At 49.8% G+C, this 27,161-nt stretch overlaps 1 protein-coding gene across 2 annotated transcripts in view; it reads left to right on the forward strand.

The window, feature by feature from the left end:
• Window positions 1-2,365: 2,365 nt before the first annotated feature.
• ZFHX3 (zinc finger homeobox 3) overlaps window positions 2,366-27,161 on the forward strand; it is a gene marked incomplete at its 5' end in the record, with an annotated part of 150,113 nt that continues 125,317 nt past the window's right edge. For both annotated transcript variants that reach the window (XM_084257332.1, XM_084257333.1), the window contains 2 exons: window positions 2,366-5,087; window positions 10,047-10,543. In XM_084257332.1, the coding sequence (XP_084113458.1) occupies window positions 2,366-5,087; window positions 10,047-10,543 (3,219 nt within the window). The remainder of the gene's footprint in view (window positions 5,088-10,046; window positions 10,544-27,161) is intronic.

The raw sequence follows: 27,161 nt of genomic DNA on the forward strand, positions 1-27,161 counted from the left end.
ACGAGGCTGCTTGTGCATGGTTTGCTAAAGCCAGGCTGTCTAAGGCTCTGCTGTTGTGGCCAGCGTGTGTTGAACGCAAGCCCAGAGCAGGCAGCTCAGATCCTGAACTGGGTCCTCCTTTACCGCCAGCATCTCAATGAGCCGTTAACCCTGCAGATGAGCGCTCTCCCACGCATCCCCTGTCACGGGGCTGTCATCCAGTCACAGGGTCATCTGTAGTTCAGAGGTCATCCTTTCTTGACATCCTTTGCTTGGGAATAGAAAACAAAGTTGGGCAAGTTTTTCAGAGTTCCAGCCCTTCCGTGGGATAATCAGTGGAGGAGGAAGAGGAGTGTGGAACACGGAAAGCCCACCAATTAATGGGTAAACGCTTGCAGGTTTCACTGGCCCAGCCCAGACTTGAGAGGAGATTGGCTTGGCTGTCGATTCGCAAGTCCCTGGTGAAGCATCAAAGCTGTTCTCCTTTATCAATCGTGGCCTCCCCTTCCCGCATGTTCCTGTAACTTACCAAGCATTTATGACATTGATTTTACAATTGGGCTGTTAACCCTCCCACCCCTTCGGGCCTGCCAACCTTTTTGGCCTGAGCTGTCAGTCAGATGTCATCCAGCCAATCGGGTGCCTCCTCGAGGAGCGCCGCCCTGGGTTCTCACCTGTATCCCTGCTCAGCCTGCCCAGGAAGTCCCATTGCATTTGCTGTTTGGTTTAGCGTTTAAAATCAGTATGTCTCTTCTCAGGCACACAGAACTTTGGTGTCATGGAGTTTGAGGTTACATACTGAGAGGTAGGGTGTGTGTGTGTGTTTGAAACAAAACATGACACCTTCTTCCAAAAAGTTATTTCTCCTGAGGCTTCCGGTAAACCTGCCTTCCCCATCTTTTCCCGAGGGGGAGCTGTTGGCTCACTGTGCTGTCAAGAATCTAGAAACGAAAAAAGGAATGGGCAGATGGGAGGTGGCGGGGGGACCAAGCCCAGCCAAAACCTTTATCTGCTGCTTATGAATGAGTTGGTGGGTGGAGAAGTAGCCAAGTGTTCTCGAGAAAGGAGGATTGGGGGCTGAGGGGACGTAACCAGGGATTGGCAGGAACCCCACTGGGGCCTGACGAAGGGCTGAGTTGTCAGTAGGAGCAATGCTAGGAACGAGAAATGCCCCTGTGACGTTGCCACAGGAGCTGAGCAGCTGTGGGTGACCTGAGGTCAAATTCAGCTCACTGGCACTTTGGAGTGGGCGATGTAAAAGGCCAGGAGCTGAAGGGCTGCTGCTGGGATAGCTATCAATAGCTAGAAGACGGCCTTGTGATCCCAGCTCCTCAGGCCCTTCACAGACCAAACCCCCAAGGCAGTGGGGGCTCCTCCAGACAGGGCACATTCAGTGCTGCGGGGATGTTGATCCATTCGTCCTCCAAACAGCAAGCTTGCATTTTGCGCCTCTGCATTTCTGGCCTGAAGCCCCCTGAGCCACAAGCAGGGGTGTTCTGGGGTTTGGGGCGGATGGGTGTTGGGAGAGCCACCTTTTCTGTTTCACTGTGTTGGAGTAGCAGGGAGCCCATGTGTAGACTTAGCCCTCGGCTTTGCCTTTAGCACAGTGCTTCTCCGGCTTGGGGAGGCGGCGGTAGCCCCGGACCCTGACGGGGGTCTTTGCGTAACACGTCCAGGTTTGCGTCCTTGCCCTGAGTCGGCGGCCCTCGAAGCCTTTCCTATCACCTTCTCAAATGAGAAACACCATCCATACAAGTCTAGGTGGCGCCTTCACCTCGCAGTCTGTCCGCGGGTCCCTGCGCTGGCTGACCTTGCCTGCTCTGGGGGTGCCCAGCCTTCCTCCTCGCATCCCGCTCAGGTGTTCCCTGGGCCCACAGACCACAGACGGGTGGGGGTGATGCTTTGTGTTGCTGTCAGTTTGTTGCGGGGTCGCCGTTCTGTGACCTCATCAGGGGCTGGCAAGATGGGGTGGTCCCCGCTTCCTTTTCCTCCTCTTCCTCCTCCGCCTCCTCCGCCGTGGCCTGTCGCCGGGCCTGCCCCTGATACCGCGGGTTGGCAAAGGACAGAACCGGAACCGGCCAGGGTTAACACAGTGGTCAGCCTGAAGACAAAGAGGGGTGCTCTTGATGTCCCCTTCCCATTGGCCGAGGACCCCGAGGGTGCCGCCCGCCTCCTGCTCGCGATGGCCGGGGCCCTGCTGCCCCCGCGGCCTCTCGTGGGTGTGGACAGAAGCCTGGTAGCGTCTCTGTGCGGGACCTTAGCCTTGGCCCTCCTAACCTCTTTCCTTTCTCTCTCTCTTCCCCCTCTCTCCCTCCTCTCCCCCTTGCCTCTGCTCTTCAGGTCCGATCCGTACTGGGTGCAATGAAAGCTCCACGCAGGCCTTACCATGGAAGGCTGTGACTCGCCCGTCGTCTCGGGGAAGGACAATGGGTGCGGTATCCCTCAGCACCAGCAATGGACTGAACTCAACAGCACCCACCTCCCCGACCAACCCAGTAGCATGGAGCAGTCCACAAGCGAGAACCACGGGCCCCTGGACAGCCTGAGGGCCCCCTTCAATGAGCGCCTGGCGGAGGGCCCCGCCGCGGCCGGCCCTGCCGCCGAGCCCACGGGCAAGGAGGTCAGCTGCAACGAGTGCTCGGCCTCCTTCGCCAGCCTGCAGACCTACATGGAGCACCACTGCCCCGGCGCGCGCCCCCCGCCGCCCCTGCGCGAGGACAGTGGCAGCGACAGCAGCGAGGAGGGAGACGAGGAGAGTGACGTGGAGAACCTGGCCGGGGAGATCGTCTACCAGCCCGACGGCTCGGCCTACATTGTGGAGAGCCTGAGCCAGCTGGCCCAGAGCGGGGGCGCCTGCGGCAGCGGCAGCGGGCCCCTGCCCCCGCTCTTTCTGAACTCTCTGCCCTCCGCGGGGGGCCAGCCGGGGGACCCCGCCTGTGCCGCGCCAGTCTACCCACAGATCATCAACACTTTCCACATAGCCTCATCCTTCGGGAAGTGGTTTGAGGGCCCAGACCAGGCTTTCCCGAATACCTCAGCCCTGGCGGGGCTCAGCCCCGTCCTGCACAGCTTCCGCGTGTTTGACGTGCGACACAAAAGCAGCAAGGATTACCTGAACAGCGACGGCTCTGCCAAAAGCTCCTGCGTATCCAAAGATGTTCCCAACAATGTGGACCTGTCCAAGTTCGATGGCTTTGTGCTCTACGGCAAGAGGAAGCCCATCCTGATGTGTTTCTTGTGCAAACTCTCCTTCGGCTACGTCCGTTCCTTTGTGACCCACGCGGTGCACGACCATCGGATGACCCTGAGCGACGACGAGCGGAAAATTCTTAGCAATAAGAACATCTCCGCTATCATCCAAGGGATTGGCAAAGACAAGGAACCCCTCGTAAGTTTTCTGGAACCAAAAAACAAAAACTTTCAGCACCCTTTAGTCTCCACAGCTAACCTCATAGGTCCCGGACACAGTTTTTACGGTAAATTCAGTGGCATTCGCATGGAAGGGGAGGAGGCGCTCCCAGCCGGCCCTGCCGCCGGCCCCGAGCCGCCCCAGGCTGGCATCCTGACCCCCAGCCCCCTCCTGAACCTTGGTGGGCTCACCAGCTCGGTCCTGAAGACCCCCATTACCTCAGTCCCCCTGGGGCCCCTGGCCTCCAGTCCTACCAAATCCTCAGAGGGCAAGGACTCTGGGGCCGCGGAAGGAGAGAAGCAGGAAGCCGGCGATCCAGACTGCTTCTCCGAGAAAGCAGAGCCCGCCGAGGAGGAGGCGGAGGAGGAGGAGGAGGAGGAAGAGGAGGCGGAGGAGGAGGAGGAGGAGGAGGAGGAAGAGGAGGAGGAGGAGGACGAGGAGGACGAGGGCTGCAAAGGACTCTTCCCCAGCGAGCTGGACGAGGAGCTGGAGGACAGGCCTCACGAGGAGTCGGGGGCCACGGCAGGTAGTAGCAGCAAAAAGGACCTTGCTCTCTCAAACCAAAGCATTTCTAACTCCCCCTTAATGCCTAATGTGCTCCAGACCCTGTCGAGGGGCACAGCTTCTACTAGTTCTAATTCTGCTTCTTCCTTTGTTGTCTTTGATGGTGCGAACAGGAGGAATCGTTTAAGCTTTAACAGTGAGGGCGTCAGGGCCAATGTGGCAGAGGGCGGCAGGAGGCTGGACTTCGCTGACGAAAGTGCCAATAAAGACAATGCCACAGCACCAGAACCAAATGAAAGCACAGAGGGTGACGATGGGGGCTTCGTCCCCCATCACCAGCATGCTGGCTCCCTCTGCGAGCTTGGGGTGGGGGAGTGCCCCTCGGGGAGCGGCGTGGAGTGCCCCAAATGCGACACGGTCCTGGGCTCCTCCCGCTCGCTGGGCGGGCACATGACCATGATGCATTCTCGCAACTCGTGTAAGACACTCAAGTGCCCCAAGTGCAACTGGCACTATAAGTACCAGCAGACGCTGGAGGCGCACATGAAGGAGAAGCACCCGGAGCCGGGGGGCTCCTGCGTCTACTGCAAAAGCGGGCAGCCCCACCCCCGGCTGGCGCGAGGCGAGAGCTACACGTGTGGTTACAAGCCTTTCCGCTGCGAGGTGTGTAACTACTCCACAACTACCAAAGGCAACCTCAGTATTCACATGCAGTCCGACAAGCATCTCAACAACATGCAGAACCTGCAGAACGGAGGGGGGGAGCAGGTCTTCAGCCACACGGCTGGGGCGGCGGCGGCGGCGGCCGCAGCAGCCGCCGCCGCCGCCAACATCGGAAGCTCCTGCGGGGCCCCCTCGCCCACCAAACCAAAAACCAAACCCACCTGGCGGTGCGAGGTGTGCGATTACGAGACCAACGTGGCTCGCAACCTCCGCATCCACATGACCAGCGAGAAGCACATGCACAACATGATGCTGCTGCAGCAGAACATGACCCAGATCCAGCACAACCGCCACCTGGGCCTGGGCAGCCTGCCCTCGCCCGCCGAGGCCGAGCTGTACCAGTACTACCTGGCCCAGAACATGAACCTGCCCAACCTGAAGATGGACAGCGCCGCCTCGGACGCGCAGTTCATGATGAGCGGATTCCAGCTGGACCCCGCCGGGCCCATGGCCCCCATGACGCCGGCTATAGGTGAGGTTGACTCCCTGTTTGTGCTGATGGTTTGGGTTAAACCAGGGCCAAGTGACAATGGGCTGAGGTGCCAGTTGTTCCGTGGATCCTGGTGAGCCCTGTGGGCTCCATTGGTTTTTACTTTCTTGGGCTGGGCTGGTTTTGTGCAAACTTGGGTGCCTCGTGGTCATATCTTTCCCAGGAACCCCTGGGACTCTGGCTGTGGCGTGGACGACCGTAGGCCTTCAACAGGGACTCGATGGCACCCTGGCCTTATTTCTCTGAGCTTTGGGTTTCTTCTGGTCAACCTCCCTTGCTTGTTCCCGTTCTAATCTCTTTCTCTGCCATTTTCCTGGATTTGGAAAAGCGCCACAGTTATCTGAAAGTTTGGGGTTCTATTGAATATTTAACTTAGAGATAACTGTAGCTGGAGTTTGAAATTCGGGTGGTCATTTCCTTAGAGGAGCCCAGAGCCTTTGTGTCCCTAGTTCGGAGAATCCACGGTTTGTGTTTGGGTGAGCAGGGAGAACCCCATGTAGTTTTCCTAGATCTCCATGAGAAATGCATTCTCTTTCTTATTTTGCAGGAGTTGTTGGTGACTAGTATGATTGGGAATTGAATTGCCCTGGGGCACCATAGGGAGCGGTGTGATAGCTGAAAAATGAATACATTCTAAGAGCGCATATCAGTGAAAGCTAAGTTCCCATACTGGTTAGATCCTGGCTAAGAGCCTCTGTTCCCATGAGAAATGACCCATGTTAGAGCAGGTGAGCTGTCAGTGTCTGGATACCGCGTCTTAACCAGCAGACTTTAGTAGCTCTAGAATGGGACCAAGGGACCGTTTGAATGCTGAAAACCAGGAGTCTTTTTTTTTTTTTAATTCACGTTTATATATATAAGATTATTTATTTATACAAGCACTGGGTACAGTCAGAAGCGCAGGAGGGTGAGAGAATTCACCAGAGCCAAAGCAGGGAACAGAACAGGCAGACTGACAAAATACACTGCTGAGGGGAGCAGCGGGTGCGGCAGGAGAGGTCTGCGCGCCATGTGGGACCCTTGCTGGCCAGCCAGGGACCGAACCGGCGCTGCAGAGGCTGTGGGCAACTTCGCAGCCCAGCGCTCAACCGCTGTGCCACCAGGGGAGGCCCAGGAGTCTTTAAATAAAATGAATTCTGACCAATTGGGAGTCAGCTTCTATGGCAAAGAAATCTATAAATCTATCTGTGAGGATAGATTTATCCTCCCAGATAAATGGGGCCCCTCCTGCCCCACTACCTGTGCCTCCGAGAGACACTGCTGTCGCCTCTCCCTGATATCCCTGGGCACTTCTTGGCCTGAATTAAGGAAGTATCGTGGGGATAAGTTGTTCTTGGCCCCAAAGTGTGAACAGTGCCTTTTCTTCTGACTTGGTTTAGGTTAATGCCATGGGGCCAGACTTCACCAGCTGGCACATATTTATTCGTGTGGTGTGTGAGTGCTAACTGTTGCCAATGAGTGTGTATCTCAGAGCACTTCGTTTTTCCTGCTCTGCATCTAGATTTGAATCCTTGCTGCTGTGTTCTTAGCTCCATTTTGGGACTTTGGCCTGTTGATACTTGATCACCAAACAGTTGAATGGTTAATCATGGATGCGTAGAGGGCTCAAATGATCTTCTTTGTCCCCAGAGTGACCACAAGGCTTGCATGCCAGGGGAGAGCCTCGGTACTCTATGACTTTTTTGTTATGACTGTGGGAATTGGGATTTTCTTGTCTGATGATTTAAAAACCTTGGGGAGGCAGATCTTGGAGCAAATCAAAGATAATGTAAGTGGAAGGAGGACACAGCAAAAAGGTTCATACTGGGTCAAAGTAAGATTTTTAAAATTACCTTGAGAAACAGAAAAAAACTTTCTGACTGAGGCCTGAATTGAGAGGTAGAGAAGTATTTTTGTTTTCATACCAAGTTTCTGTGACTCTGCAGGGCGTCACACATTACGGGTAGATGGCAGATGTCAAGGAAGTAGGAGAATGAATCCCCGTGTCCTGGAAGTGCACAGAAGATCTGCGCTTTATGTCCAAGAGAGAATTGAGCTCTTACTTCTAAGGACGTTATCCAGATCAATTCAGGATGGGTCCTTGAATTCCCATTGTCAATGCTTGTGAGTTTCTGGAATCTTCTGTGCCTTCCTTAGGCTATGAGAGCTATTAAGATGGAGCGAGAGGCAGACACTTTATGCTGGAAGCTTGTGTGGGTGTGGGTACCATAGGAAGTGCCCAAAGAACGTGTGATTTAAGTCGTGTGACCTTAGCGGAAGCCAACACATGCCGGCGAGAAGAGATTCAACTCTCAGCACCATCTGCAGCTCTGCCGAGTTTTCTTCAGGCCATTTGTGAGAAGTCTGTTCACAAGATTAGCTGTTACAGGGTTCTGCAGGACAACAAAAGTTTTTGTGAAATATACTCCCACTTGCAAAGTCACTGTTCTCATAACCTCCCTTGACAGCCCCTGTTCTTTTGTGTTATCAGACGCTCTGATTCAGGGATATGCTTTTCTTTTGGAGGCCTTTCAGGGAGGGATCAGCACACCTTGATACCCCTTGGACATTTGTAAAGTTGTTAGACTTGAGGTCCTCGGTACAGCTTTCCAGGCCTCCCCTTTTAGACTCAAAGTTTAGCACACACTGAGCAAAGGATAGTTTCTGTGGGCACCCAGAGCTTCTCATGTATCCAGCTGGCCACAGGGCTTCTGTGTGAGGTTTACTAGCTCCTCTGCTTCTGCCTTTGCTTCTAGAAGGTGACTTATGCGCCTCTCTGAGGATGTACTAGTGGGTGGGGCAGGCTTATGTACCGGGGTATGGGATAAGGGGCAGGGCCCCCTCTTTCCCAAGACTGTCCAGCACCGCTGAACAGTAAGCACCTGTTTTTCTCACTGACAGGGCGCTGTTCCTGGGGACCTATAAGTTGGGTGAGGTTCTCCCTCTCTTGTAGCTGAATGGATTTGTGGCTAGCTAAGCTCTTGGTGTGTCTCTCTAAGGTATTCTCAGAGGGAGTTGTGGCTTCCCGGGTGCCCTTGTCTCCCTGCCTCTCTGCTTCTGTCTTTGATTTGCATTTGATTTTAAGAGCTGGAGTGGGAACAGGGACATATTTTCTCTGAGTATTCGAGCACTTCTTGTTTTCACTCAGGCATCCAGCAAGTGACAGCCGAATTTCTCTTTAGAACTTATTGATGTGCTGAGGGTTAAACTTAAAAAGTGGAGAAGATCTGATGCTTCAGGTGGTTGGCACCAGAAACAAATATATGTTTGCTCCTTGTCTTACCCTCCAGGCAGTTTCCACACTCACTACAGCAGCCTGTTTGTCGGATGCTCCTGGATGGAGCTTTTCTGTTCTCCCCGCCCCCTCTTCTTTTTCTCTCCTGTCCTAAAAAGAATGTCATAGTTGGTGGCTCCTCTCACCAGGGGAGATGGCCAGAGACATGAGCAGAAAGCTTCCTGAGCTTTTGGAATGCACGTGCAAAAGATTTCCGTGGCTTCCCAGCCAGCAGGCCGGCTTCAGAGAACTGGTACTCCTTCTCACTGGAGGAGATTCATGTCGTCTAAGTAAGAAAGCCGTTAAATAAAAAATCACGTTTTCCCTTTGATTGTAAACTAACTTGGATTCTAATCAGTCATTAAAAAAAACAAAAACAAAAACCCGACTGCCCAACTACACAGTTGGGGAGGGACAGGGACGGACATAATCGCTCAGGCATGCACGTGTTTAGGGGAGAAGCAAAAAATAGAAGGCTTGCCTGACCCTGTGCCGCGAGGCAGTGGAAGGAGGCTGCTCTTCCCGGGCCTTTCTCATGATGTAAACACAAGCTCACGGCATTAATTTATGGCCAGTGACTGAAAGCCCGTCCCCGCTTTATGCGAGGCAGTGATGGACTGAACAAGAACAGGGGAGAGAGGGATGAGCAGACCTTTCTCCCACCCTTTTGCTCAGCGCCATGAGCTAACCTTTGCATTTCACTGCCTGTCTCCAGCCGCTTCCTGAACCTCTAACATTTAGGCCCATGTTGGCCCTTGTCTGGCACAGCAGACATTTGAGCATCCCTCTGAAGAGCTGGGCACTCTTTAGAGGGTCAGCAAGGAGAAGACCCCTGAGCTAAAGAGGCTGTACCCTGAGGGGGACACTGGCCCCCATGAGGCTCTGTATGTGACTGAAGACGACGTTCTTCGGTAGCCCGACATTTCAGTGTTAGGGCTCAGCAAAGGGGAAGGTCAAGTGATTGGGGAGACTTAGGAGGAGCTGGCACCATTGACGGGCAGGTTGGGACAGTGAGTGATGGGGTATGGTGGGGAGTAGGGCGACCGAAGTTCCCGAGAGCTGTGATTTGTAGCGGCGCTGGCCAGTGCAGCAGCCCCTGGCCGCACGAGGCTGTCTAACTTTAAATTGATTGAAGTGGAAAGTAGAAGTTCCGTTCCTCAGCTGCGCGGTGTCCGTATTTCAGGTGTCCCCTAGCCAGATGTCACCGGAGACAGTCACGACGGGCGGTGCAGATACAGAAGGTGCCCCTCACCCCAGGAAGTTTTTCGGACTCTGCTGCTTTAAGTAAATTCGGGGCCCAATTCTGATTCCCCATGAAGGCTTTGAATCTTGAATGGGGTTCAAGTTTTGGGGCCCGGAGTTTCAGATTCTTCTTTGTGCAGTGGATGAGGCCCGTTCCTGCCTTTCTTGGCACAGAGTTGGAGTATTCAAGAGATAATGGCTCCGACCTTTTTCCAGGTGTTCTTTTCAAAAAGAGAGAAAACATAAAGCCTTCTACAAATCCTCAGAATGTTTGTAGGAAAGATCTGAATACATCAAGTTGATTATCCTGGTGATTTTTTTCAGCTAGTAGTGCCCGGGGATGCTTGAAACGCCGCCCTTTTCTCTTGAACCCTGGGCGGAGGGGAGGGAGGGCTGGGTACCGCTGCGGACCTGGCCTCTGATTCTCTTCTCTCCTTCCCCTGCAGTGGGCGGTGAGATCCCCCTAGACATGCGGCTCGGGGGCGGGCAGCTGGTGTCAGAGGAGCTGATGAACCTGGGTGAGAGCTTCATCCAGACCAACGACCCGTCGCTGAAGCTCTTCCAGTGCGCCGTGTGCAACAAGTTCACCACGGACAACCTGGACATGCTGGGGCTGCACATGAATGTGGAGCGCAGCCTCCCCGAGGACGAATGGAAGGCCGTGATGGGGGACTCGTACCAGTGCAAGCTCTGCCGCTATAACACCCAGCTCAAGGCCAACTTCCAGCTGCACTGCAAGACGGACAAGCACGTACAGAAGTACCAGCTCGTGGCCCACATCAAGGAGGGCGGCAAAGCCAATGAGTGGCGGCTCAAGTGCGTGGCCATCGGCAACCCCGTCCACCTCAAGTGCAACGCCTGTGACTATTACACCAATAGCCTGGAGAAGCTGCGGCTGCACACGGTCAACTCCAGGCACGAGGCCAGCCTGAAGTTGTACAAGGTAAGAGCCTACGGGGGAAGGCCAGGCGTGGATGAAGAGAGACCACGTCCTGGTTGGGTTGGTGGCTGGAGGATGACCTCGTCTTGGAAGGGGATTGGCCTCTGCTTCCTCAAGAAGCACATGTGGCAACTGATGCTTGCCGTGTGGGGTGCGGCATTTTGGGGGGCAGGTTTTGTTTATAGCAGCTTGATACCGTCCCATAGTTCCCATTAGACACCGCCCTCCCCCTGCTATCTTGGTATTTGACGTTTTTTTCTTCCTCATAATTGCTGTCTCCGTCCTTCTGGCGTCTGTATGCTTGTCCTCCCTCTCTCCTGCACCCTTACTGTTCTCCTCTTCCTTCATACTATTGCTTCTTTCTGTGTCTGCTCCCCTGGATACATCTGGGTTGCTGGTTCCTTCCTTCATTCTTTCATTCAATCGTTCGTTCACCAGGCAGACACTGAGCACCTGCTATGGGCTTGGTGCTGTTCTGGGCACGTACCTCCATCCATGCGCGCCATAGCCCACAGAATCCCTGCCCTCTAGAGCGCCCATTCTTTTGATGGATGGTTGATGAACATAGTGAAGAAATAGACTAGACCAGAAGGTGATAAATGCTGTGGGGGCCAATCGGGTCAGGTAAGGGGCTCCTTTGTTCTTTCCTGCTTTGCTTTCCATGTTCTCTGCCCCCTTCTCGGCCTCATAATCATATTTTCCTTCCTTTTTCCGGACTTGCCTTGTTCTTCTCCCGTGTCCTCTCTGCCCACCCCCTCCAGTCTTGCTCTCAACTGCACAGACAGTAAAGGAGGAGGAGGAGGTGCTCGGATACTGTAAATAGTCCTTTCACTCTCACGGCAGAATTGCTCCAGACGTTTCTATTGATTTTCACTGGACTTAAAGCCTCACCTTTTTCTCTAATCATCCCATAATGGCTTTAGTATGAACAATCAGGTACAAATCGCCATAAATCTGCCCAGCCCCATTCCACATACCTTCACTCCCTCGCTCTTTCCCTTTTCCTCCTTTCACGATCAGGCTCCCCGCCTTCCTTTCACACCGTTCCCCACGTCTTTGCGCCAATGAGTGTTTAGTTTCTCCTGATACTGCGCGTGTTCAGTCCCCTTTTACTCATGGCAGCTTTCAAAGGGGACTCCAAATAAGGGAGGCATTTGATCCTCTCCCCACATCTGTCTCTGCCGAGATTGATAACTAATTCACTTTAGAATTGTTCACTCTCAGGCTGGCAAGAGGCCTATGTAACGAGGATGGGAAGCCATTTTAGGGAAAAGAGGAGAAAGCGGGGATGAGGTCGTGGGAATAGAATGTTCTGGAACTAACTGCCGACTTGGGCCTGAGAGGTGCAGTGGGGAAGGTCTAGACAGCAGGCTGCCAAACCCTTGTCTTAAGTGAGCAAGCCCCTTATGGGCTGGGCGAGTCTTGGGCCGCTGTGGAAAGAAAAGGCTCCTTGCAGCCAGCGTCAGTGGGAGGTCCTCACTGGCCACAGGGTGGTGCCCATGTGGTTAAGAAAACCTGGTGGAAAAACCAGTGGAAAGAAGAATTTCCAAAGAACGCACGACTCAGCAAAAGGCGCACAAAGGACGTGGTGTGGCGGGGCAGGTTGCGTGCTGGTTGGGAGGTGGCGTGAAGCCAGCCCCTTCCATCAGAGGGGGAAGTTGCCCTTTATAAAAACGCACATGCCAGTGATTGAGACCCCATGCCGCGGCCTCCTGCCGTCAGAGTACATGAGGAGGCCCTTGGCTTTGCCTCAGAACGGCCTGCAACCTAGAGGCTTCATTGAGAATATCCCTTTGTGGTCCCCAAACCAGACCCAAGGGTCACACCTGGGCAGGTGGAGGCTGTATCCGGGGTAGAGGGAGGAAAGCTGTTTCTGTGTTTCCTTTGTGTTTTTCTGAACTGGATCTGGATATTCATCCTCCTCGGCCTAATTTTCGTTTCTTTCTATTTTTTATTTTTTATTTTTAAAGTAGGAGGAAACTCCTGTTCAAAAAAAAAGGCAGTATAGCAAGAAGGGCTGCCGTGTTGGGGTGCAGGGTAGAAGGTGAGAGCCAGTGCCTGAAGGAGAAGGGTTGAAACAATGCTGTGGGCTGGCACGTGGGGGGAGGGAGGTGGGGGGGGTCACCAGCCCCCAACCCCCACAGGCAGGGTAGACTGTAGACTTCCCTGCCTCGGAGCCTCGGAGCCAAAGGAAGGTCGTTAGTGTGGTCTCATTAGCCCTTGGGTAATGAATGTCCCTGGGCTTGCTGGGGCTCTGCCGTGGGGGCAGGGAGCCCTCCCACCCACCTGGGTGACCTGGGGAGGGACTTAGCATTGCAGGGCAGTGCTTACACCCAGCCTCTTGCGCCTCAGAGTGACAAGACAAACTTTTTTAGACACCGAGGGGGCCTCCCTTTCCCGGGGCTTGACCTGTCCTGTCCCAGGATTTGGAGTGGGGATTGGAGGTGGTTTGGGAGTCCGTTTTTCCCTAGGCCCTGGTGTGGCCTATAGTAAATGGAGATTGATTGCATGTTATTTTTCCTCTTGCTAATGTAATCCATTAGCCCAGCACATGCATAATCAGTTTAGAGCACAGTTAACTGGATGTAATCGAGTTCTTTACTGTCTGCTAGAGAAACAGCTCCAGATGCTGCTGACCAGGGGAGGGCCCCCCAGCTTCTCACACTAGACCCTCCTTTCCTTCCCCTTCCCCACCTCCAGACCTAACCCCACCCCACTGTCCTGGCTCCCTAGCCAATTACTCACTGCCGGTAAGGGAGACGCCCCAGCTTGACTTCTCTGCACCTGCCCAAGTGGCCACGATGCATTTGACTTTCTAAGGGGACTCCCAGCCTCTCCACCAAGGCTTTTGTTCCCTCTTTTCCTCTTGGTGTTGAAGGAGACAGAGAAACCATCTCAAGAGCTACGGGCAGGGCCACGGCTCTTGGTCTGTTATTTGACCTCACATCAGTCGAGTCACCTCTGTTGGTGTCATAAAAGCTGGGATGCACATTGCTGTATTAGAGCTGGGCTGTCGGAAAGCATGAGATAATTTCTAGACATGAGAGGCTTGGGCCATTTGGAAAAAAAAATTATCAAGAAACCTGGTGATAGTATCTCCTGTGCCAGGAATTGTCTAGTTTTGATTGCTATGTGAGAGCAGTTTTTAAATTGAGTTTCCTGATCAGTGACTTTTTCCTCCCTGTCTCCTGGAAGCAGATGAGTGTCTTCTTCTGAAGACATCAAATGGAAGCTGTTTCTTTTCCTCTGGACTCCCAGGTTACTTTGGGGAAGCATGCAGGATGGAAGTCCTTGTGTATTTTCTTCTTGGTCATAAATAGTGGTGGAGTCTGGTCTAGCCCCTAGTGGTCCTGTCCTGACCCTCGCACCCGCTGTTGATTGACTGGCGGGAAGGCCAGCAGCCCTAGTCAAGGCCAGAGGTGGGACTCTTGGATTCTGTGCTTAGTGGTTCAGTTGAGCCCGAAGGGAAGCGTGCTAGCAGGTGCTGCTCCATTTTCAGGCCTGAAGCTCCAGCACACTAATCCTGCACCTTTTCCTTCCAGTGACACGTGCATTTCCCCTCTGACAGGCCCTGCACCCTGGCCTCTCCCTCTACTCCTGTCATGCAACAGAGACGTGGAATCCTCTTGTCTTAAATATGGGGACAGCGGTCCTGACACATACCCACCCTCCACAGCTAGCCTAGATCCTGAGCACACAGCATGGCTTCAGAGCTGCTGGGGCTCTTCTCTGCGGCGCCCATGGTGAGCTCTCAGCGAGCCCCAGTGTTTTCTGCGGAGGGGGAGGGGTGGCGCAGAAAGGGCAGTTGGAAATCAGTGTGCACCTGCCAGCTATTAGAATCTGGTTCTCACTTTGATGTCTTTCTTCACCTGAGAGAAAGGAATGGAAATCCATCAACTTCAGCTGATAGATTAAGACCCCACCAGACTCTATTACTCAAACAGTTCCCAGCCGAGGTTCCTTTGATTGGGCCAAGACTGCAGGTTTCATATTCATCTTAAATTGTACACAGAGAAGGTTGTGGACCGTGCTGTTGGGGCTGGCCACATGTGAGCTGCCTGGGGCCAGCCTTGTTCCTTTATTTTCTTTAGGCCAGCAGGGAAGAAGCCAGCTAGATTGATGTGGCTTCCATAGGGTGTCGAGTATGGCACCAAGTTACTGATTTCAGGAAGCAGATCCCCCAACTCTCCACCTGCACTTGCCACCCCGTTAGCATCACGCGGGATGGAGGCGGTCAGGAGCCCTTCTTCGGATTCCACGTCACTTTACACTCTATCTTCTAAGTTCTTGCCCTGACGTGGAAGAAATTCATTGGTGCTCACTCGGCCAACCCATAGGGGCCCTAGATTTATCCTAGGGTGGATGGACAAACCAGAAGATGGAGGGGAAATCAAAGATTTGGTTTGGCACGCAAGGAGCACCAGCCGTCGGGTGTACTCCCCTCCCCTTGTCCTCTCTGCCCTGGTGGGGCACGGAGAGGCACAAAGTCTTGTTTCCTCTTTAGGATGACTCATAAGTGCATACTTCTGCCTCCTCTTCATACCTTGGTGCCTTCACCCAAAATGGAAGGAGGGGAACGTTTTCCCGTGGTTGATTTAAAAGGTGTGAGAGGCCAGATATTTGGTAACTCTGAGCCTGTTGAGCCTTTATGCCCTCCTCCAGGAACAGCTGGGGGTCCGAAGTTCATTTCCTCTTCTTGACGGCTGGGCTCCTGGCTTGTGGGGCTCCTGGGGCCGGGCCTGTGGGCCCTGTGGTCACTGCTGGAGAGTCCAGCTGGCGCTGCAGTCTTTCTAGCCTCCAGCTAACTTCCAGGGTCTCTAGGTAGATGGAAAGATGTAATTTTCTTGGAGGCAGGGCTCCCGATTAAAGTTAACCTCATGGTTTTGAGAAGTGGGGCCCAGGTGTGAGGTGGGAGTGCATGGTTGTGGTATGACCAGTGTGCTCAGTGTAGACGGGGCTGCCTCACTGCTGGGATTCCTTGCCCTCCCCTCTCTGCAGACCCATCCCACCCACCCTGATCTGAAACCCCTTTGTGGGAATTATTTCATCGCACACATCCATTCAGCTGAGGACTTTAAGCACAAACTTTGCTGGATCCTTCTGGCTATGGCATGCCATTCATCATGTCAAGAAGGTAGGGACAGTATTATCTCTTGGCTCCATGCTTTAGACACCACACAAATAGAATGGACATCTTAGTAGACGTGCCTGTTTTTTAAAAGTCCTGTACTAAATATGCAGCAGGTTGGAAAACCAGTTTGACAGCATTAACCATAATACTTTTTATTGTTTCTTTCAAGTGGTTTTAGTATTTTTGTTCTCTTTTCCTGAATTCTTCTTGTGGAAGGTAAAGAACTCTTTCAGAATATTATTACATTCTTTTTACAAGACTAGCGTTTACCTTGGGTATAAGCTAATAATAAAATGTGGATTCTTTATTTTCTTTATGGTAAAAAATAATTGTTATAAGCAATGCATGTTCGTAGTAGAAAATTTGAAAAATCCCAAATCAGGGAAGTATAAAAGAAAATAAATAGTACAGTGCTGTCATACAACAGCATATTTTTATCACTTTTTTTGGGCATATAGCATAGGCAGTTTACAAAATTGGAATGATGTGGCATGTATGTGCTATTATACATGAACCCTTTCTTACATCTCTTTAAGTGTTTGCAAATATATATATTTTTTATTTTTTTTAAGAGGCATGTATTTTTATTTATTTATTTGTTTGTTTGTGTTTGTTTGCTTGTACAAGCACTGGGTACAGTCAGAAGCGCGGGAGGGCGAGAGAATTCACCAGAGCCAGAGCGGGGAGCAGAGCAGGCAGAAGGACCGAAGTACACTGCTGAGGGGAGCAGTGGGCGGCAGGAGAGGTCTGCAGCGCCATGTGAGACCCTCCTCCATGGCCGGGGAGCAGCCGGGGATGGAACCGGCGCCGCAGAGGCCGCGGGCAGCTTCGCAACCCAGCGCTCAACCGCTGCGCCACCGGGGAGGCCCTATATTTTTTTTTTAATGGAGGTCCTCTCCAGAAACAGGTCTACACTGTGTTGTTTAGATTATATATCCTTTGGGACTTTTTTCTGTACTGATGAAATGCACAATCTTTATGGACATGAGCTTTCAGCTTATACCTTTCTGTCATGAAAGTCATTTCAGGTCTGTGCATACAGATCTACTGCACTCTTTTTTATAGCCACATGTTATTCCATCTATTAACCTATCCCTTCTGTACATTTAGGTTATTTGCAGTGTTTAGATGCTACAAACGATGAGGTATGTACACATATATCTTTCTACCCCTTCTAGTCCCTAAATTGGGATTCCTGGTGTTCAGGGTTTAAAACCAATAGATACTGCACCTGCTCATCACCTAGAGAAGGAAGGGGACTATTTCCTCCTCTTTTAGATGATTCTCTGTCCACCACATGAAAACCAATGTGACTTTTTTTCCCCGTCTTTGTCATTCAGAGTGACAAAACTGTTTAGATGTGTGTCTGTCATTATTTGGGTAGGGAAATATTTTTTCCTACTTAACACTTTCCTCATCTTGGCCTTTGCCTTTCATTTTTCTTGGTTTGTTCCGTTGGTTCTGACTGATTTTCAGGAGTCTTTGAGGTTTACAGGGCCAACAGTACCTACTGTGCATTGCATGTTACAGGAGTTTCTCTCAGTCTTTGCTTCATCTTGAAGCTTGTGGTGCATTTTAACAGAGAAACTTCTCATTTGTATGATGTCCAATCTGTGTGTCTTTTTCTCTGTGCTTTTAATTTTTTTTCCCCCAAGGCGGCTTCCTCTTGACCAATATTATACAACAATAAAATAATAGCTAACACCCACCAATATTTATTATAAGCTAGGAGCTTCATTATTGACTGACTTTACATATATTGATTGACTGATATGTGTTAATTTGCCTGTTTTCAAATAGGGGAAATGAAAAAGCCAAGGCACGTGTTAATAAATGTTGTTGGGGTTAGTGTCCAAACCCAAGCAGGTTGGCATGACTAGATCAAAATGTTCCTCAGTTACCACCTCCTGTCTCCCCCTTTATGTCTTTCACTGTGAGAATGTGTGGTACACTGACAGACGCTAGTTTGTGTACTGTGTGATTCAGGACTGTATTTCTTATTGGATGGCTGGGTGTCCAACAATTTCTGGGTGGATGTGAAAAGCTGTGTTTATTGTCCACTGCCCTCTAATCTTAGAGCATCTCTTGAGTGCTCAGCAGATAGTGATCAGGCAGAACATAGTGACATAGCATCATATGTCCAAAGCACCGAGGAGCAAGAGGAGGGACTGGAAAGACACAGTTCTCCTTTTAAGACATATGGAGTCATGTGAGTGAAGTTTCTCCCTCTCACCATTTCCTGTTGCCCTCCAGTATTCTCCCAGGGAGAAATGTCCTTTACCTTCATCAAATCACCAGGACCACAAAATATCCAGGAGAGTCAGGGGCTCAGAAGAGGGTTTGAGGTTTTTCGTTATTCAATACTGAAAGTTCTAGACATTCCCACTTCTAAGGTCTCTTCTAGTATGGATAGCATATAGGTATCATGAACACGCTTGCGTGCTTACAGTATAAACTGTCCCCAACTACTGATTTAAGTCTTCTAGGGTTCAGAGAAGACGTATCAGGCTCTGACTCAGCCTGAGGATCCAGGAGGTCTGATTTCAGAGTATCTGGTAACTGCCATTTTGTCCAAATACTTGAATGCTCCACAAGTCCCCCAGATCCTTAAGCTTAACTGCCAGTCCTTTCCAGTCCACCCACATGTTGAAGGAATAACATGTGGAATTCTTGGCCCAAATGCCATCTACTGCCTTAGGAATGGTCTGGAGCCCTTAGACGAATTTTGCTGTGAATACGCCATTGCGTCCACCTTCCAGAGGAAACCCTCTGTGTTTCAGTTGTTCTAGGTAAATCCACTGTGGCATCCTAACCTGAGCTCTAAAATGGCAGGCAAAGGCCTGAAACCAATTTCCAGTCCTTCCAACTTGCTGTGGACTGGCTCTTAAAAGGGCAAATTTGAATACATTTAGTCCCAACAGGTGTTTCTGGTTTTTTGCTTTGAAAGGGAAATTGTAAGGGAACAATTAAGCATTGTCAGGAAAAGGCAAGCATTTTTTTAAATAATTACATAATACACTTGAACCCTGTTCTTCTGTTTTCAACATAACTTCAAACTATAAATACTAAAGTGTAGAGTAGTAAAGGCTGTTATAGTGAAAACCATTTGGATAGTACTACCTGAGTCATTTTATGTTTTAATATTTAATAAAACGAGGCTTCCAGAACTTTTTTTTTTAAGCCATCAGGATGGAGGGAGGGTGAAAGTTAAAAAGTTTTTAGTGATGGAAGGTCTGTTGCTCACAGACCTTGGAGAGCATTGAAGCCAGCCACTTTAGGGGTTGTAACCCTGAGGACTTGGAAAATAACACACAGCGGAGGACTTGGTGACCAGCCTCCAAATTTAGAAAATAAAAATATGGGCCATCCAGTTAAATGTAAGTTTAGGTGAATAACAAGTAATGTTTTAGCACATGTGTGTCCCCTAGAAAAAATATTTAATTATCTGATTTTCACATTTAACTGGTCATCCTGTGTCTTATCTGGCACACTAAATTATTTCATAGTGTTCTGCCAACGGGCTCAACAGGAACATAAAGAGAGATAAGTGGCTGCTTTGTTGGTAAACCCTCTTTTTTTCAATGGTTCCCAACAAAAGAGGAAAATTACAAATGCCTCTAATGATGATTTCCAGTTTTTGTTATTTATAGAAAACTGTCATATCAGATTTCCACTATTTCTACATTAAACAAAGCGCTTTTCCTATAATGAAATCTGAAATTTGCTGGAGAGCTATTTGTGAAAGTTTGCTTTTCGATAATTTTTCCATTATTTCTTTTCATGGAAGTGCTTTCATGTCATCCAGCCAGTTAGATGTCAGGCTGCCCATTCGCGTCTGCTGCAGCTTTTCCAGAAACTTCCACCATCCTTTCTCACACTGGGGCTCCTGCATCCTCCTTCTGCAGTTGGTATTTGTGTGTGGGTGTTAGAATTTCATAGCACCTGAGTGCTTGTGCCCAAGGGTACACCATCTATAGGAAGCTAATCGCAAAGCCAGCAAGTGGGGTTGAATTGGAACTAATTATCAAGAATGAGGTGGGAACTTTCTCCAGGGCCTACGTAGAAGCAAACTAGCAAGAAGGTCAGAAATGTTTATCTACTGCGAGTGTTTGATTTGTAACCTGTTAATTAGTGGGGGCAGGTGCCCAGGCCCAGAACGAGGGCCTCCAAAGCTTATCTGGTCTCTTAGGTCAACAGTTTTAAAACATTTCATTTGCTGAGACAGCTTGTGCTTTGGAATTGTGGAAGAAATTTCTCATCAACTTGTCCTTTTTTGAGTCTTTCTAAACCCTCTTTGCTCTCTATGTGACAACAAGCTCCTCCTTGGGGATTGTTGGGTCTCTTTAACCCCTTCTGAGCTGACTTCTGGGGTTGGCCTTGTTTTCCTGTCCCTCAGCTCAAGAAGACCAAGCACATAGGTGGTACCCTTGTTGTACCTGTCACCTTAATCGGCTCTCCTCCTGCTGGATTGGGGCCGGGAGGTGGGGTTGGGTGGCAGGACATGGAATTTCCCAAACCATCCATTCGTGCGTCTTTGGGAGACCAAGCAAATGAAAAGGGAATTTCTCCCATTGGATCAGCAATGTCTTTTGGGCTGATTTTGTGCCAAACCCTGGGAAAAAATTTTATGTAGACTCTGCCTAATGAATCTAACATGTTTCTTTAATATCTTTTTAATGCAGAGAGCTCACAGTGAGCAGCACATCACCTCTAGCATATGTGTTCTGTGATGGCAGCCCCCAGCCCCCACACATTTCTGTTTGCCTTCCTCATTGCTCTTTCCGCATAACCTTCACTGTACTGAAGTGCCCTTGAGCCCAGCAGGGGAGGATGAGCAGATACCACACATGGTTCCATATTCAGAAAAGATTTTTTCCCAAAAAACTTGGAACCAACAAGCCATACTTGTGTGGGGCTTTCTCTTGGTTTATATACCTTTATCTCCTTTATACTTCCTTGCAGCCAGGATGCTGTGCTCCTCCCACAGCTGAGGACAGACTCCTGAGTGACCTCAAGCCTTCCCAGCAGAATTCCATCCCCCTTCATCATCAGAGCGCTGGCATTGCCAGGCTGGTGGTTGCATGCATGGTCTGGGACATTTGTATAGATTTTACTGTTTTCTGCTTTTGCGTAGATGCATCTTAGGGCCTCTGGGACAATGGGAATGATTCCTTCGGGGTTTCGTGTTTGCTTCAGTACCGTTGGCCCCGTCCAGGGGCCTCAGCTTGGAGCCCAAGTCCCTGAGGAGGTCCTGGAGTGCTAGAAGGACCCTGGATTGTCTTTATGGAGGGGACTGTCCTAGTGGGGTGAGCCCGTGCAGCTTAGGACATGTGTTGCTGAACTAAAATAGGGTTCACTGAAGTGAAAGCTCCAGGAAACACTGACTACCGTGGGCCCAGGACAGATCTCTGAGCCACATCACCCCTTTCCTCCATTTAGTGCACATTGTCACAGGGGCCCCGGATGAGGGGGGACTGGGGGAAGATCAAGAGCCGCTCCAAAGTCTCACCTCCAGCTGAGGAATCCCGATGCCAAAATAGTTGCTATTAGCATAAACTCCCTGCACCTGGGCCTCCACATTTTCTTTCTGTAGTTCCCTTCTACCACCCCCTCTCTCTTTTTCAAAAATAATTAAAGCTAGAGGGAGCTTGGGGAGCATTCCTAGACTCTTCCAGTCAGCCAAGCCAAGTGGCGTGGGGCCCGGGACTGTGATTTCCTCAGTGTCGGAGACATTAGTCAGAGAGCGTGACTCTCCAGCCAGCTGTAGTTCAGGACGCACTGTGGGGAGCGATGTGGCCAGAGGCATCTGCTTGTGTGTTTGTTTGCTCTCTGTTCTCGGATTAGGATCTGACCATTACTATTATTTTTTTTTGCCCTTTCTGGGCTCCTGTTAGTGATGGCTGCAGCTGCCATTGTGGGAAGACTGGGCAGCTTCTCCAGGAGCAATACTCTGTCTTTGTCCAGGGTCACTGCCCCAACTCTGAATGGTACCCGCCCCATCCTTCTTCACATCCTGCTGCAGTCATCTGCATCTCCAGGCCTGTGGGGCTTTGGGTTCACCCCATATTTGTACTCTGGCTTCTGTGGGTTGGCCTGGGGTGGCGGGTGCTTGAGTCATTCTTCTGGTGATAACTTTACCTTTCTGACAGCTTAATTCCTGTAGGTCCTCAAAATCCTCTAGATGCCCCTTCTGCATGCCCACTGCCTCCCATAAGCTCTGTCACCTGCTTCTCCTCTCTGCCCAACCTGCTATTTACTCCTTTTGGAGCATGGCATTTGGAAAGAGATCTCACCTGGGGGAGTCTCAGACAGCAGCGACAAAGCCCAAATCCACCGGTGGGGGGAGACTAATTACACAGCTAATTAATCCAACAGATGTCATCGTAAGTGCTCATTGCTCTGTAATTTGGATGTGCACATACCACGTTGCTGAGAGAGAGGGGCTCGGGCCCCATTGGAAATTTTTTTTTTTTTATCAGACGTTAGCACATTTCCTGTCCAGCCTTTATTCTCCTGTGACACATGCCTGGTTTTTTAGAAAACTCCCTCCCTCGCCAGCTACTGCAGCCACAGATGGTGCCTCGGCCCTGAGTGCCTGCCACGACATGGACACCAAGCTGGGCTCTCTGTCATATGCTAGTTTGTTTCCCCAGCCGGTTTGTAAATTTCTTGAGCATGCAGACCCCTTAACCCTGTGGATGTCTCCCCAGAAAGCAGCACAAGATGAGATGGGGAGGCAGCAGAAGGCGTTTACCAGCTTCTTCCCCTTCACTTTCTTGTCTTTGCTGAAATTCAGCAAGTCCGTCTGTGATGCTGCCAGCTGTAGAGTGTTCGAACGGTGAGGTTTTGATATCAGATGATCAAAAGGGTTCTTGAAGGTGTGTGTGGGTGTCGGGCGTGTGCCAGGAAGCAGGGGAAGCCGATGTTTTTGTTCCATCTCCCCTCAGTGAAAGGAATGGGACAGACAGAACGGAAAGGTGGCACCGAGGATGTCGGTGGTAGTCGTGACCCGCAAGCCAGCATCCTGTGCTCCTGGAAATTGATTGGTTCCCAGTGGGGGTGATGGCGCCTGCCCAAGACCACAGTGACCGAGTTCTTTTTGTCCCCTTTTTGTCCTTGATGATGCCCACCCCATGAGTGAATTCATGGTGTCGCCTCCTAATCACTGGTAGTGACACATTTCACCACCAATATGCTAGATCGTGTGTGGTGATGGGGCCTGTGTGTAGCCAGATCCACTGGCCATGTTCTAGCCCCGTTGGTCTTTCAGAGATCTCCCCCCTCTGCTTCTGTGAACCTGTCTTGTGACTTGTCTCCCTCTCTGAGTGCTCCTTCTTGGTCTCCTTGCTGGCTTCCCTTCGGTAACTTAATAGTAATTATATCAAGAATCCCCAGGGCATGGCCAACCCCCCACCCCATTTTTCTATCACTTTCTCTTAGTGGCTTGTCCAGTTCAGTAGGTAGAAGAATCCACCTGTTGAGTCTTAGTCTTCAGCCTTGAGCTATCCCTTCATCCTCCTCCCCAGTGGACACTTCCATTTGAGTGTCTGATAATTAGCTCCTCAGACCTAGCATGGCCTAGAGAGCAGCCCCTTTCTCCTGTGGGCTCCCCCATCTTGGTCCGGGTCATCATCAGTCTGTCATTGGCTCAGGTCAAAAATCTAGGAATTGTTTGTGGACTGCTCTTTCATTCCTCGACAGTTAAACTGTCAGTAAGTCCTATTAGCGCCACCTTCCAAATATATTTCCACTGCCCTCCCCGTTAGCTCTCTCCAGGTCTCCTTGCTTCTACTCTAGCCCCTTACAATCTACTCTCCAGACAGTGGTTTTTATGAACAGGGAATCAAATGCTCTGCCAAGACCCAACAGTGGCCTTCCATCTTCCTCGGAATAAAAACCACACCTCTTAATCTGGTTTACAAACCTCTTTGCAGTTGACACTCTTCCCAGCACGCCAACCTCAACTTGTAACACCATCCCCTCTGCCAGCTACGCTTCACCCACAGGCTTTCTTGCTCTTCCTTCAGTGGCCAAACTTATGCCCACCACAGGGCCTTTGTACTTGCTGTTCCACGACCTGTGGTGTGCTTCTCTGACTTTGACATTCAACTCATTAAATACAGGGTCCTCATGCCTTATGTTACCACCTTCTTTCAGTAGCTTCATCAGCACTGCACCTGAGTTTACTTTTCTGTGATGACAGCTATCTGTTATTCTTATGTACAAGTTCATTTGTTTCCAAAAGATCAGGGACCCTGGTTGTCTTATTGATGGCCATCTCTCTAGTGCTTAGAATAGGGTGTGACATTAGCCCACTGAATATTTATTGGATGACAAAAGTAATAGGAGAATGTGGCCATAAGTTCTTCACTCCCTCAGTATCAGACAGAGCAGCCCTGTTTGAATGGGGGGCTTTTCACAGTCGAGAGCCCAGAAGCACACGTTGGAGTAAAGTCAGTGTCCTGTGTGGGCTGGGGCACTCCAGAGCTGTTGATGGCGGTGTCATATTCCATAGCTTTGTACAGGGTTTAGTCTGCAGGGGTTATTGACACCCCCTGAGAAATGCCCCTGGTTAACCTTTGCAGCTTTTGCCAAGTATTTTGAAAATTCTCCAATTCTCCCAAACAAAATCACAACTCTTGGTAAACGACATTTGTGGAAATTGATGTTGTGGTAGGAAAATTAATGTCCTTTATATTAATGTTCCATTTCATGTTATCATTGCACTTCCTGTTACGATCACAGTCTCTTTTTGTGGTGGGCTTTTTCTCATCTACTCAGCAAGACCCTTAATAGCAGCATCTGTTTGTTTTCATCCAACTCTGTATCCCTCCCAGTGTCTTGAAGAGACTAGGTTGGCTCATTGTGTCCAACTAAAATTTTGATATTGAAAGGCGGAATCAGAATGTCAGACACAGAAATGGAACTCAGTTTAGCTTTAGCCCTGGAAAGCATGCCCCCTTTTCGTTAGCCTCTCCACTGTACACTGCCTCCCTCTCTGGGCAAGTGTCCGTGTCAAAATGATGCTAATTAGTCCCAGATCCGGTTGTCCCCAGGAGAACTCTGCTTCCTGGCAGAATATATTCCCAGTAAAGGAGGAACTCCAGTCTGCTCTTCTCTCCTCCTGCCTTTGTTCAAGCCACACACTCTTTGAGTACCTCCTCTGAGCGGGGAAGGTTCCCAGCCACCTTAGAGCGCTGGTCCTAGATTTTCCGGACTTTATTGCCTGTGATCCAAAAGGAAACACATTATACATGGGTCACCCAGCATAGACATATTGATGGATATTTTGTTTACTAAAGTGAAACAAAAGTTGTGCAAAATAGTTTTATCTTTACTCCATGTGCTGCCTTCTGAAAGTTGCTGTTCTGTCTCCTTGTGTTGTCACTCACACAAGCACTGCTAGCATACTTGTGGCACTGATGTTGAGATCCACTAACGCAGTAACTTGCAATCTCGAGAGCTTTAAAACACATAAGCATGTGCCCAGACTGACCCTCAGGTTGGGATTGGTTCACTGTGGGTTTCTAAGGTGCAGATGCGGAGTGGAGACCATTGCGTGGATGCGTCCGCACCCAGAGCTTGAACCTCATTGCTGTTTATAGAGAGGTGTTGTGCGTGTAGTATGAGCTGTCAGATGTGTCCCCGAGGTTCATCCAAGTCTGGGGGTGGGAAAGGAATCACATCCAGAGTGTTAGAGCAAACAGACCTTCTGGAAGAGGGGAGAGCTGGGGCTTGGGTAAACTTTGAAGAGAGAGCAGTCACATAGGTTGATATGCTAGGCAAAGGAAAAAGCAGATTCATTTCTTCTACTTAACAGACCTGAGGCCTTAACTCTAAACTGGAACTTCCTTTTATGAATTTGTGGTTCCTATAACTTTAAAAAATATATATATTTTTCTTTTTTTTTTTTAATTAATTTATTCAAGCACTGGGTATAGTCAGAAGTGCAGGAGGGTGAGAGAATTCACCAGAGTGGAGAACAGAGCAGGGAGACTGACGAAGTACACTGCTGCGGGGAGCAGCGGGTGGCAGGAGAGGTCTGCGCGCCATTTATTTTTCTTACAATGTTTGCTTTCTTTTCTCAGGTATAAACCCCACAGAATTTCAACCACCAGTTCACCCGTGCACCATCACCATAGTCCCTTGTGCTCCTCCCACCCCTGTTTTGATCCAACCCCTCCCCACCATGCAGAATGTCTCTGGTTTATAGTTGTCTGTTTATTTTTTGTTTTGTTTTGTTGTGGGTTTTTTCTTGTTGTTACTATTTTTTTCCAACCTTGATCACCTATATTCCTCTGGTATTTTTATAAGTGAAACCATCTGGTATTTTTCTATTTCCTTCTGTTTATTTCACTGAGCATAATCCCTTCAAGCTCCATCCATGTTGCTGCGAATAGCATTAGTTTTTCGGGTTTGATTGCTGAATAATATTCCAGTGTATATATACCATATCTTCTTGATCCAGTCATCTATTTTCAGTTCCTATAACTTAAAAAAAAAATCCATAGTGAGCAAAACTTTTCATACTAATAATCACTGGAATTGGGACCTTTTTAGTGTTTTGCTGATAAGGAAGCTTGATGATGTTAAAATAATAAAAATATGAAAAACTCCCTGTAAACAAGTATGGAGCTCTAGTTAATGCTATGCATGCCAAATAATTGGGAGTAAAGTGTACTGCTATCTACATTTTACTTTGAAATGCATCAAAAATGTAAGATGAATAAAGGATTGAATAGATACACAGGCAGACAATTAATTTTAGCATCTGGGTAGAGGATAGATAGGTGTCCACTATATGATTATTTTTCAACTCTTCCCCATGCTTGAAAATGTTCATGTTGACAACATGGGGGTAAAATATTTAAAGCTACTGATTAGGTATCCCTTCCACTGTGAATGCCACACATAGACGCCTCGCCCCATGGCAGGGAAAGAGTAATAATACCAGTGTTCCTTTGTGTCTTTGATGATGTGCTTGCGACGAATGATTTCTGTTTCTTCAGACAAGGGTGAACATTTCTCAGGGGGCAGAAAAGTGCCCAAGCAAGAGCTCCTGGCACCATAGGAAAGGCTATAAAAGGCCAGCTGGCTCTCGAATATACCTGAGGTTGTGGATGCCCACAGGTGCTGGGCAGTATGGTGGAGAGTGTGGACTGGAAGCTTCAAGAGCAGGTGCCCAAGGATCTGAAGGGAAATTCAAGTGGTTGTTGGGGGTTTTAAAGAGGGAGAGGCTTTCTGGGGGCAGGCTGCCTGGGTTCAAATCCCAGCTCCTCTCCACAGCTGTGTAACCCTGGAGTTGTGACTTAATCCCTGCTGTTGTCTGTAAGAGGGGCTAAGACAGCGCCCTGCCTGATAGGACTAGGAAGTTAAGTGAGATCATAGACGGGCAGCCTGCAGTGTAGTCAGCTTATAGCTCCAGACAATATGTTATTTAAGAATACCACTTTTCTGCATTAGGTTTTCCATTGTCTTTTGTAGACCACA

The sequence above is a fragment of the Talpa europaea genome (genome assembly GCF_964194135.1).
Source record: "Talpa europaea genome assembly, chromosome: 16".
Taxonomy (NCBI): domain Eukaryota; kingdom Metazoa; phylum Chordata; class Mammalia; order Eulipotyphla; family Talpidae; genus Talpa; species Talpa europaea.